At 41.6% G+C, this 13371-nt stretch overlaps 1 protein-coding gene across 3 annotated transcripts in view; it reads right to left on the reverse strand.

Annotated features, from left to right (window-relative positions):
* Positions 1 to 1986: 1986 nt before the first annotated feature.
* The window catches only part of clint1.L (clathrin interactor 1 L homeolog), a 79985-nt gene continuing 68600 nt past the window's right edge, over positions 1987 to 13371 (reverse strand). For 2 of the 3 annotated variants that reach the window (XM_018251202.2, XM_041585234.1), the window contains 9 exons: positions 11870 to 11978; positions 10412 to 10576; positions 8198 to 8375; positions 7729 to 7972; positions 6780 to 6846; positions 5878 to 5961; positions 5325 to 5614; positions 4680 to 4878; positions 1987 to 3776 (listed from right to left, as the gene is read on the reverse strand). In XM_018251202.2, coding sequence (XP_018106691.1) covers positions 3481 to 3776; positions 4680 to 4878; positions 5325 to 5614; positions 5878 to 5961; positions 6780 to 6846; positions 7729 to 7972; positions 8198 to 8375; positions 10412 to 10576; positions 11870 to 11978 — 1632 coding nt within the window. In that variant the 3' untranslated portion in view covers positions 1987 to 3480. 3 annotated transcript variants of the gene reach the window in all.

Consider the following 13371-nt stretch of genomic DNA (forward strand, 5'->3'; position numbering starts at 1 on the left):
ATTGTTTAGAACATTTCTTATTTCAGTAGCTGAAGCTTACAGTATATTACATTTTCATGATAGTGCCCCTTTCAGGTTCTTTGCCCTAATTACTGAACCAATAGAAATGCAGAACAGAAATACCATGCGTGGCCCTGACATAAGTTCACCCTTGATTAGGCCCATGGACCGGACCAGTCACAAAGTGTACTTGATCTATACATGGTCACTATATTCCATCCCCTCCCCTATAATTATCCAAAGGCAGAGGTGCCAAACCCGTGACCCCTCCGAACCAGCCGTGACCTCCTATGACCCAGCCATGACCACCTCTGACCCAGCCGCGTGAATTCACCCCAAAAAACCTGCCCAGGAGATGACATTAAACTTGCAGTATAAGTACATTTACAGAGACAATTTACTTTTATGTTTTTTAGTAGGTGATTGAATGACCAGCTCTTTGCAACTTTTCAATTAGTCTAAATGATTTTTAATAGTCTTTGAATTATTTACTTATTTATTTTCAGCAGCCCTCCACTTTGGAATTTCAAGCAGCTATTTGGTTGCTAGGGTCACATTTACCCTAGCGACCAGGCAGTACTGGACGATGAATAGGAAAGGGGCTGAACATAAAGAAAAGGACATTTTAAATTTTTTATTTGTGGTCCCACCAGTGTATAATGCATTTCAATGGGTCATTTCCCTGATTTTAAGTAATATTTTCCTGGATTTTAAACCAAAATTTTATCCTGATGTACCAAAAGACTACTTTTTCCACTATGGATGTTATTATTGGTGAAATAGAGGTTTAAAATACTAACCAGATGTATATTTTGCCATGGTTCTGCCTGTAAATGGTCAATTCCAATTAGAGGCATTTCACATGTCCCCCAAAGTGTAACAGTAATGCTGCAATGCTTAACCCTTGTTATTAACACAGTAAATATTGTGTCTCAAAGTAAAACAGACTCCTGTGCTTATATCCTTTCAGTACTTGAAGAAAAAGTTACTTTAACACATTTCCTTGTATTTTACATATTTTTTTCCTGGTCCCCTGAAAAAACTTAAAATGGGGGGGGGGGTTTCTACTGTAGTAACTAACACTGAAATTGTAGCCTCCAGTGTCAGACTGGGACACCAGGGGCCCACCAAAAAAACCTAGACCAGGGGCCCACTCTCTATTATTCTTGCTCTCCTAGCTCAACCTCTATTTGTCTATTCTGTTTTCTTTATATACTATAATCTATTATTCCATCTATTTAGCCACTTTGTTCTCATAGAAATAGGAAATGGCCATGAAATAGGCCAAATATTTAGCAGCATGAGGGCCCACTGACTCCTGGTTTTTCTGGTATCCTGGTGGGCCTCACAAAGCGACTCTGACCCTGGCAGCCAGTGAAAGCTGGAGGCACAAGAGCTATTAAAAATGAAGACACATTGAAAAGTTGCTAGAGGGAGGATATTTTGTAACTTAAATTGGTTGTTCACCTTTGAGATAACTTTTAGTATAGATATTCTGAAACAATTTGCTATTGGTTTTAGTTTTTTTGTGGTTTTTGAGTTATTTAGCTGTTTATGCAGTAGCTCACCATAGCAACCAAGCATTAATATGAATAAGAGACTGGATTATGAATAGAAAGATGAGTAATAAAAAGTAGCAATAACAATATGTGTAGTCTTACAGAGCATTTGTTTTTTTAAATGAGAAAAAACAATTCCCATTTGAAAGCTGGAAAGAGTCAGAAGAAGAAGGCAAATAATTCAAATTAATAATGATCAATTGAAAATTTGCTTAGAACTGGCCATTCTAGAATATACTAAAAATGAACAACACCTTTAAGTTGAATGGCTCCCACACACACACGTATTTATTGCACACAATAAATTTTTAGTATATACCTTTAAATTCAAATATCTACCCGTTAGCTTCCATTTAGGTAACAGACAACAGGAAGTTGCTCTAGAAGCAGAAAAGGGACAATCAGGGAATGCCGTTCAACAGCAGGGGAAACCAAAAAATAATCTTTATTCTTTTTTTACATTGTCATTTCTCTCAAACCAAGAATTTTGTGGAGGCTACTGCTCATCATTAAAAATAATAATAATATAGATCTGTATTTATATCAGGACTGATTTCCAACACCGGCTGCTACCTTATATACACGGGAAAAGGGACGTGGAACAGAGAAGGAACAGGGGAGGGGGGGAAAAAAAAAATATATATATTTATATATAAAAAATCTAAAAGCGGCCAAGCTATGTAGAGGGAAGGAGCGTGCTGGATGTTGGGCAGGCTTCTCTGCCAGTAGGGATGGTATTACCCCTTTCATGAATAATAAAAGTGTTAATTGCATCTACTGCCAAAAAAGGAAAAAATCATAAAACCCCCTCCTTCAGTTGTTAAATGAAAGCAGAAAGGCTGTGCTGTGTTTGTGGCGCGAAGGAGAGACATATAGCAAGTGGCGTTGGCACAAATAAAAATGCACTTAGTACCTTATAAGATAAAAAGGTCCCAAAATTACCCAAATCTTTACCCACTTTGTCCACTAACACACTTAACTGATCTGGTGGTTCTTTAGCCCCAGGTGCAATGACTGGATCATAATTGGGACCCAGGGAGGCGGAGGCTGATGGGAATTTCTCAGCTGCCCGATAGACATCAGCCTGCTTTTTAGCCCAAATTACTATATGCAGCATATTTCTCATTGCATGTTTTTGTGCCAACGTCAACTCCAGTATTGTGCCCACTTGATTGGTGATTATGGCTGGTCCCTATGCAGAAGGAGGTGTCGGTAACACTGTTTTACTAAGCAGTAACAAAGCTTAAAACCATCGTTCTTGTCCATTCTTGGAAAAGCTTTACTCTTGCGAGACCACGGACAAAGCCCACCTTCTGATTCAGAGACGGCACTCCTAACCAACTCATCACAAAAGGATATCAATCAGCGACGGGTGCTGCCATACTTGTTGATGATATGCAGGATCTCGCAAATGCAGCCATGTAGGCCTGGAGCAACAGGAACTGAATAGTCAACTTTAGAGAAAAATAGATAATTTTCTTCTATTTATATATGTATATTTCATAAAAACAGGAGACCTTGTTTTTATGTGGAGCTCACACGAGGAATGTGTCAAGTTGAATGCAGGTTACTATTTGTTTCACACAGGCAGAAATCTCAGGTGTACAAAAAGCAGCCGAGCCCAGTCCCATCCCCTGATAACCAGTGAGCATGCCCACATAATCCTGTCTGATACATACAGGCATTAGTGCTCTGAGACAAAGCAAGGAGAAGCAGGAAGCCAATCTTTTGACTGTACCCCCCCCCCCTACAAACAGCTTGTCTGGAAGTTTATTTTATTCATTTTTAAAAAGATTTGTGTCGAGGAGGATCAGGCTCCTCGTTTAGTCCTCCTCACCCTTCATTTCTTCGTGTGCAGCTGAGGAAGAAAATCCTTCAGATCCACCGCCCCAACTTTGGAAGGGGTAGAGGCATAAGGCTTCTATTTGCTGAAGTTGGGAAAGTTTGCAAAGGTATCTTGTTTGGGTGGCATTGCTCCAGGAGCTAAACCCATGGGCATTCCCATAGTGCCAGGCATGCCCATTCCCATCATGGGTTGGTTCATCATTGGAGGGACTCCTATAGTGCCAGTCATCATGTTGGGGATCCCCATCCCAGCAGGCATGGCATTAGGCATAACTGGGCTAGTCTGAGGTCGGATGGGCATCATGCCAGGGGTTCCACTGATGGTTAGATTTCCAAAGCTCTGTGATATTATTCCAATCGGCTGCTGTACATCTGCATTTGTAAAACAAAATCCATTAATATTTCACCTTTAGTGTATGCTACTCCACATCACCCTAACAAAGCCTTTAAATGAGAATTAAACCCTAAAAATGAATATAGGTAAAAATGCCATATTTTATATACATCAATTGTTGCACCAGCCTAAAGTTTCAGCCTCTCAATGGCAGCAATGATCCAGAACTTCAAAATTGTCACGGGGGGGTCACCATCTTGGAAAGTTTATGCGACACTCATGCTCAGTGGGCTCAGAGCAGCTGTTGAGAAGCTAAGCTTAGGGGTTGTCACAAATTATCAAGCAGAAAATGAAGTTTGTCTGTAATATAAGCTGATGCTACAGGGCTGATTATTAAATCCTGATGTTAGTTGCACTGGTTTCTGTGCGGTCATGTAGTAATTATCTGTATTAATTACGAATCAGCCTTATATTGTGACATTTCTATTCTATGTGTACTGTATATTGTGAGCGGGTCCCTAAGCTCAGTAAGTGACAGCAGCACAGAGCATGTGCAGTGAATCAGCAGAAAAGAAGATGGGGAGATACTGGAGACACAGATCTTCCCTGCTAAAGAGCTGTGAGTGTCTTGGGCTAATACAGAAGCCCAAAACATAATGTACAACATTTCTAGCTAATTCTTTAGTTGGGCTTTAGTTCTTCTTTAAAGTGTACATGTTGTCAAATTACAAATACCAGGATTCCCAGCGGCTGTAATTCATAGTTACACACATTGACTCAAGCATAACATTGATGTTATGTCACCAGGACTAGATCACCATAACAAAATAAATCTGGCTGCATTACATGCTAGGCCTATTCCTCCTAATGACCAGCTGTAAATCATTTCAGTTTCACCAATTTGGCTTTTCCTGAATAAAAGATGGTGTGCTGATACTCACTTTGCTGTTGCATCATGGCATTTAAGCTGGGCTGTGCAGGTTTGCAGGGCTGCATGCCGGGGATCAGACTGTCCAGGGAGATGTTGACGCTGGGGTCAGACCAAGTGGAAGGTAGTGATTTCCCAGTCCCCTTCATGTCCGTTCCTTGCAAAGGGAGTGTGTTCTGCTTCTGAAGGCCCATGTTCATTGCCTGGAGGGGCTAAGAGCACACACAACTGTTAAGATACGTATGGCAGCTTTATAGATCATGAAAATATTTCTATACTTATTCAGCTCTTTACTTATTCAACCTCATACATCAGACTTACGGCTCTCCAGATGTTTATCCAAGAAGAATCTCTGACCAAACTGCAGCTCTTTTGGCTTAGTGTAAGAAAAATATAGGCCTACGAAATCTTATATGTCACAGTATAAAAAATAAATACTTTCAGTGGTGTGACCATGCAGTCTTTACCGGGAGCTTCTGCTATAGCATACTATACACATAATATAAGCAGGGTACAAACGTGCATAAACAAAGTTACACCCTTGTTTCAATTAGTTGGTGGTTAAAGAAAAAAATAATAATGAAGCAAACACAATTTTCACCAATAACTAGAACTCACTTTCAACATAAATCACTTGCACTATGAAAATTATCCATACCTGGGACCTTGACATAGGCAGGGAAACCCCTACAGTACTAGAACTCATTATGGACAGGTTCATACTCTGGGATGAAGTCATGGTAGCATGTGAAGGACCCATTAATTCAAAAAGATCTGTGGAGTTTGCTACAGCATTAGTGGGTTGAGAAGGAACAGCAGCAAACATGTCTGTACTATGAGGGGTGGCTCCTCCAAAAAGATCAAGTGAAGCAGCTGCTGCAGGAACAGGCGGTGGTTGACTAAAAGCACCCCAGTCTCCAAATTCTCCATTATTGCTGGATGCTGAACCTGAGGATGAAAATGAGACAAGCAATGTAAATATGAGTAGTCCTACACTTACATAGTGACCGCCTACCTGTGACACTTAAGCTGACGATTAAAGTTATATACAATTGCCGAGCGCTCATTGGAGCAACTTTTGCATTTTACATTTTTGTGGCACGAAAAACCCTACAATGGACTGGAACAGGTGCAGCTGACTAGGATTTGTGAATAAACATGTCCCACTCTAGCCTTATTGGCAAAATCAACGGTTATTGAAGTACATTTACCTTGCGGTGCTGGGATGGATGAAGTTACAGTAGTGGGAGGGGTAAAATCTGCAAACTCTCCAAATGGATCAGAACCTGTGGAACCTGGGTAAATAACCAGAGAATTAGCATTAGTGATAAATGGAGAAGCATTATCAATCATAATCCCTTAAATTCACAGAAATACAAATTCTCCTCAAGAATCCTTTTAAGATCAGTACACATACTCTCTCATAAGCTAAGCATTTTGGAATATACTATAGAACAAGGGCATTTATGATTAAAGCAGTTTGGAAGTCACTATTGCTGCCCCCACATTACACAGAATAGGACACTGCACACAGACTGAACCAGATAAAATATTACCATATGAAGAGCAGCAGAACAGAAACACAATGACAAACATAAGGACACACGATAAACTGGTTTAAAAGAGAGGTTTCTGTTGCCAAGGGTGACCATCGACTTCAGAACTGGGAACCGAAGCATATTATCACGTCAAACATACATGTACTCCAAAAAAGACCACATCCAAATATGCAGAATAGCCTTATAATACACAAAAGCCATGAATATCTTGTAAATTATATTCTTATAAACGGTGAGTTCTGATGTCATCAGTTATAAACGGTGAGTTCTGATGTCATTTCTGTCACATGACTCACTGAAACGTGTGTATAACAATAAATAAAGTACCCCCAGTTGCAAAATATGAGGATATTAGAAGTTACCTCGGAGTTCCATGACCTTTATAAAAACACTCGGCCTTCGGCTTCGTGTTTTTATATGGTCATGAAACTCCTCGGTAACTTAAAATATCCTTATATTTTACAAGAGGGGGTACTTTATTCACTATATATTCTTCCTGCTCTTTACTAAACTCAGATAACTTTGTGCCCTTAATCCCATTATAACAACATTACCTGATTTTTGTCCTGAGTTGAACAAAAGATCGACAAGATCATTTGATGATTTGCTGGTTGCGGCAGGCTACAAAAAAAATGAGATCAGCATAAATTCCTTTTTTGTGTCCCCATTTCAATAAAATGCATCAAAGGATCACTGAATGAAAGGAAGGAACTGACTCTAATGTCTAACATACAGTCCTCTAAGAAAGCTATTAGTTCCGAATCCTTATCGAGGGATATGAAAAGGGCCCTCCAAAAATATACTGGACCAAAGTGCATTGGGGTGTAAGCTATTTAACTCTGCATCACAGAGACAGTTTATAGGGCACCAATCATGACTAAAATCATTTACTAAGTAAATACACTATGTGAAAGTTCAAGAAATCCGATTTTTAAAACAGTTAGAATTTTTTGTATAATGTAAATGATCAGCTCACTATACCTTCTGCAAGTTTTCCCCTATCTCCCCTGCTGTTCTAGCTGAGGCAGGCATCTCGGATTTCACTGGCTCCTCCTACCTATATCTTCCCAGCCAACTGTAGCTCTGAAATCTCACACATGCTCAGTTGAAATTCCTTGCTTGCTTTTAAACCCTTCTAAGCTATTTTCAAATCAGCCAAAGTGTTAGCTGCTGTACAGTAGTGCTGCCACCTGCTGGAAGTTAGTGTGTGCCCTTCATTTGCATAATGACTTTACCAGCAGGGGACAAGATAGGGAAATCTCATGATTTACAAGTGTTACAATCTGAGCATGCTCCTGAAATTTGCATATTAGAGTCTCTGTTAGAGTCTCAGTATGGCCTCCCTCAGTGAAAGAACCCATTTGACAAAGTAAGGGATTTTTTTTAAAACCTGCAGTTTTCTCAAAAAACTATATATGTAGTTAAACGTGTTTAGCTTGTACTGGTCAGATTGTTCATATGTATTTGATTTTGGCTGTGATAGGTGCCCTTTAAGCAACTCACCTTGACAGTAGACACTTGATTCTGGTTTGAAGAGGTAAGCACAGGACTTTCTTGGTCTCCAGTATAGTGAGCAGCAGCCCCCAGGTCAATAGTCTTGGATGGGTTGGCTGACCGTTTGTGGCGAGTGGTGGTGGTCTCTGTAGCCTGAGTGATGTGGATGTGTTTGGTGGTCACTGTTTCCTCCTCGTCTTTAAACTCTCCCGATTGTTTTGCTCGGTTCTGTTTCTTTTCTTCTTCGCTGTCACTAAGAGAGCCATAGGAGAGGTCTTAACATCTCTCTTAGCCCTGGAGCTAAACTCTCTTTAGCATAGTTAGTTGTAGGCCACCTTAGATCATATGTGGCCTTCCAAGAGATTAAGAGCACCCAATCTGCTCTGTAGGACATCACTGGTTTAATACAATCTGGTCATATCATATATTTAGTATTAAAGGACAACTAGTCTTGCCAAGTAGCAGGTCACTTACTCACCTTCCTCTCTCTGGAGAGTCTTCCCTCTCTTTCCTCCTGAACTTGCTAATAGTGTCATCTATGGTGCTTCCAATTTTATCACTTATTTCCCCCAGCTTGTCGCTGAATGGAAAACCTGTCTTACTTTTGTCCCAGTCCTCATCCCACTTAGATTTGGGCTCAGAGTCATATCGATCATCTGCAGCATGGCCAGAAAGAAAATGTTAGGAGCACATACACAATTTTCAGTTCTACCAAGGTAAACGACTTATCAGAGAGTAAGATCATCTGGTGCTAAAAATCATATGTCTCACTGGTCTCAAGATATCAATAATGCAAGAGGTATCAAAAAGAAATAAAAAAAAAGGGAAAGAAGGGAATAAAAAAAGGAAAGGAAGGAGAAGATGAAGAAGAAGGAAAATGATGAAAGGAAGAGAAGGGAGAAAGAAAGGACAAGGAATTTCGATAAAGGAAAGTAAAAGGAAGGAGAAGAGGAAGAAGGAAATGGATGGAAGTAAGGAAGAAAGAAAAAGGAAGGAGAAGAAAAAAAGGAATGGAAGAGAAGGAAGAACAAAAGGCAAGGAAGGGAATAATGGATAGAAAATTAAGGAAAAGAGGAAGGAAGAAAAAAGCAAAATAAGTGCATGATGGAAAGAAAAGTAAGGAGGAAAGGGATGGAAGAAAAGGGACAGAAAAAATTATAAAGGAAGGAGAAGAGCAGAGATGGAACAAAGGAAGAGCACAAAGAAAGAAAAGACAAAAAAGGTGGGTTGAAAAATGGAAAGGGTTGAAAAAAAAGGAAGAGAAGGGCCAGGAAGAAATTAAAGTAGAGATTATTAATGTACATAAACAGGCAGCAGAATAATGCAAAGTCTATGGGCAGAATAGGCAAAAATTAAAGGGGCTGTTCGCCTTCCAAACACTTTTCAGTTTGTTCATCAGAAATAGACTTTTTTCAATTGCTTTCCATCTTTTATTTTTTACAGTTTTTTTTCCAAAATTGAAGTTCAAAGTTTAATGTTCCGGTCTCTGGTGTTTCAATCTGACAGTTTGGTAATTCAGGTGCAGATTCGGAACTGTTGCAATTTACTACATTAGTTGATTTCTCAGCAGTATCTTTGGAATATTGCAGATGTGCGGGCTGTCCAGATACCTGTGGGACCCACGCGTTACCCGTGGGTCAGGCGGGTTCGGACTGATACACACAGTGAATTTGGGCAGCGATGGGTTCAGCCCAAGATGTGCTGGGTTGAGACCTAAGTATGTTCCACTTCCGCCTATTTATAGATACACGGAAGCGGAGAGGCGGGAGCGGGTCGACAATTTGTTGACCAGCACATCACTAATTAGAAACTATTAATATAACAGCTGCCTTTAATGTAACTTGAGTATTCTGCTCATCTAAATGTATCAATTTAGGACAGTTACAGAGTTGGTGACTCTCCCCTCTTCCCAGAGCTGCTTTAGAAAGAGGTGAGAAGGTGAAAAATTAAACTTTCCTCTTCTACATTATAAAACGGTCACAAATAGAAAGTTGATGAAAAAAAGTCTTCTTGTGAACTATATGTGTTTGAAGGTTTTTAAGGTAGTAACTAAATCATAAAGGGTAAGACACATTACAGTTTGCCCAAATGCAAGCAAATATCAAGACAACACATATAAATTCAAATAACATCAAGAAAGTTGGAAGCAGTACAATGAGGTGCATGTGCGTGGCCCGTGTCCATACTGCACAGGCAGCGAGGAAAGGTCAAAAGCAGCAGAGCGAGATAGCAGCAGCTAACAAGGATCACGCTGTAAGGAGAGATGTTGGGACCAGAAAAGACCAGGGAAGTCTTTAGTAAAATTGTCAGCCAACTGCTACAGAACAGAATGGGGAAATTTTCCATTATGGATTTGAATTTTAATTCTGCTTTCTGAACTGTTTTTGTTCTGCAGTGTTTCTATTGGGTACTGGTTACTCAGCCTCTGATGCTGGTCATAAGGTCTACTACTACTACTGCTCCACAAATTAATTACCTTCAGCACCATTGCCATTTTGCTCTCCCTGTGCCATAATTAAAGTATACAATTGTGTGCCAGATATATGAATTTCAAGGCTGTCTGCTGCCTTTTCCCTGTGGATGTAAGCTTTTAGGAGATTAGATCTTTCTTTGCAGTATGCCCATGATGCCAAGCTATAATCACCAAGAGCCCCCCATCCATCGCTACGTGCAGAACACACACGGTACTCACTGTATCTGAACCCCCCGGCACCCTCTGAAGACACTCCGATGTATTTGTCTTTGTTCTTCTTGGCTTTCTTCCTCTCCTCTCTGAGACGGTCATCGTCCTGAATGAACTCGACCATTTCCTTCACCTTCTGCCGAATATTAATGCCTTGGTCTTTTCCATTTTCATCTGGTGGGGGGGGGAAGAAAGTACACCATCAAATATGTGTACGGACCAACTGTCATAAAGCTTGACAGTAGGCGAGCGCCCCACCTGACCCTAATACGGACACAAGGTTAACTTTTTTTTTTTTTTTTTTTAAAAACATAGAATACATGAACACCCTAAGCATCATTAGCGTGCTTCCCAAGTAAAGGTGGCCATACACGGGCCAATAAAAGCTGCAGACAGACCGAGTCGGCAGCTTATTGGCCCGTGTATGGGGGCCCCCGACGGACTTCCCCGATCGAGATCTGGCCGAAAGTCGGCCAGATCTCGATCGGATGGGGTTAAAAATCCCGTCGGATCGCGGCCGCATCTGTTCGTTGATGCGGTCCCGCGATCCGACCGCCCGTTTGCGAACGTGAAGGATCCGATCGTTGGGCCCTAGGGCCCACGATCGGATCAGCCCGATATTGCCCACCTCAAGGTGGGCATATCGGAGGGAGATCCGCTTGTTTGGCGACATCGCCAAACGAGCGGATCTATCCGTGTATGGCCACCTTAAGGGGTTAAATGTTTTAAAGTCAAGTTGTGGGGGTTGGACAGAGAAGAAGATTAATGACACCACTGCTCATTAATGCAACTCTGCTCCTGTCCTTGTTAAAGAATATGTTAAATCATGCTCAAAGAGCCTATTTCAAGTAAATTAACACATTTTACTGGAAAGACAACACACAGTGCCCCAGCAGCTCCTAATTGCTGATAACCTGCCTCTGTGCAGCACAGCTACTACTAGAGAGTGGAGTAAGATTCTTCCTGCTACTACTCCTTTACCAGGCTCAGTATGAATTTTAATGCTTTCAAAACACACCCCAGCTTTCCTTTGCACTGTAAATATTATTTGGTTTAGGCTTGGGGGGGGACATAAAGAAAAAGAATAGACCCAGTTTCAAACAGCAATGCATCTGTATTGGAGGGCTGACCTTTTTACCAGTGTATAATTAAAGCGCTCCCTTTTCTTTCTGATGCCACAGGGGAGCAGCCTCTGGTGCATATTTTAATCTAAACATAGGCTGGTCATGTTGTGCTGCTTGTGTTGTTATTAGGTTTTTTCCTCTCGGCAAAAGTTCTTCTCCTTGCTAATTAATACTCTAGGGCCCCGTATCTTGGAATATGTTCTTCACACAGCCTGCAGCAGCTCGGGCCCAATTAGGTCTCTGCAGTCTGTGAAGCCATTCGGGTGAGTGACAAGTCTGACAACTGTTTTAATTTGCTCCCCTTTCCCCCCCATCTAATCTTTTCTCCCTCTCTAATACTGACCTACAAAGTGGTAATTTTCCAAGGATCGCAAGTCATAAATATGCTCCCTGGAGCTTGTGACGACCCGCTCCGATCCGTTTCGTATGAGGTTCGCCAGCAACAGCAACGACTGCAGAGCAGGGAACAAGGATATGGGTTGAAATCAGTACAGGGAGAATAGGACAAGCCCTTTAATAGCACAATGTAATACAATCCAATAGATCCGGTCACATTTAGTATATGCCAATGTGAGTCCCCAACATATGCTGATCAGAAACTCCCATTTGTCAATGCTTTCCTTGAGCCTATGAAAGTGCAGATACATCGGAGAATGGGTAGTCGAATGGGAGAGTCGTAGTTCTACACAACCATTGCCTCACAGGCTAGGAACCATTGATACTCGTTCATATTATTAAATGCCACGAGGCATCTTTAGTATGCAAACTAAAGTTGGGCAAAAATGAATTTCGACAACCAACACACTAGGCCAACTGGTTGGCTCAGGATAATTATATCATACTGCTGGCTTAAAGAGACCCATTTGGCAAGGACCATGGTATAAAAATGAGCAACAAATGTGTTTTAAACTATCTCCTCAAGTCAGGTGGGTCTGGAGCACAGAAACTAGTCAGAAATCACAAGCCTCCAGCAGGGCCGGAACTAGGGGTAGGCAGAGTAGGCGCCCGCCTAGGGCGCAGTCATAGGGGGGGGGGGGCGCAATTTTGAAAAGAAAGAATGTATTTTATTTTTTAAACTTATTTTTTTTTCTTTAAATTTTAAACTCCTTGTTCCCCAATGCGGCTGCCCCAGGCCCCCAGCAGAGTTCCGCTCTGCTTTCCACCCTCCCCGAGACCCAGCCAGTCTCTTACTTTACTTGCCCTGCTGGCTGGATCCGTCAGATCTGGCTTCTTTAGAGGGAGCAGGCCAGCAGCGCACGTAATGCGCAATTGCGCATCCAACCAATGATGCACCTGCAGCAAGAGAGGTGCGCCGGCGTGCGCAGTGACGTCAGGAGGGAGCTGTGCGCCTGTGTGGTGACCAGGTGACCTGGCCTGGCGCGTTGTGTGGGTGCGGCGTTCTTTGCTCTCTCCTCTGAGGCTCTGACTCCTCCTGACTGAAACTGTGGGTGCCTGGTGACTGATCTGCTGCTGCTGATCATGACTGGGGGCAGCTGGGAAACTGAAATATGTCTAGTCCCATGTCAGATTTTAAAATTAAATATAAAAAAATCTGTTTGCTCTTTGACAGATGGATTTCAGTGCAGTATTCTGCTGGAGTAGCACTACTAAAAAAAAATCAAACTTTAGCTATACCCACCATACAGTACTCTCAGTATAAATACAAATATACTAAGCACACAATAAGCCATATGGCAAATGCTCTATTGCCAATACAGCACGTCCCATTTGGCACCACATTGTATGTCCTCCAGCTATCTATTCACTATCATCAACATGGCTGGAGGCAGCAATAATCTCTGTGGTTCCCCTCCAGGACCTTACACGGGAGCTCTAAACTGGTTC

Source organism: Xenopus laevis, chromosome 3L, assembly GCF_017654675.1.
Source record: "Xenopus laevis strain J_2021 chromosome 3L, Xenopus_laevis_v10.1, whole genome shotgun sequence".
Taxonomy (NCBI): domain Eukaryota; kingdom Metazoa; phylum Chordata; class Amphibia; order Anura; family Pipidae; genus Xenopus; species Xenopus laevis.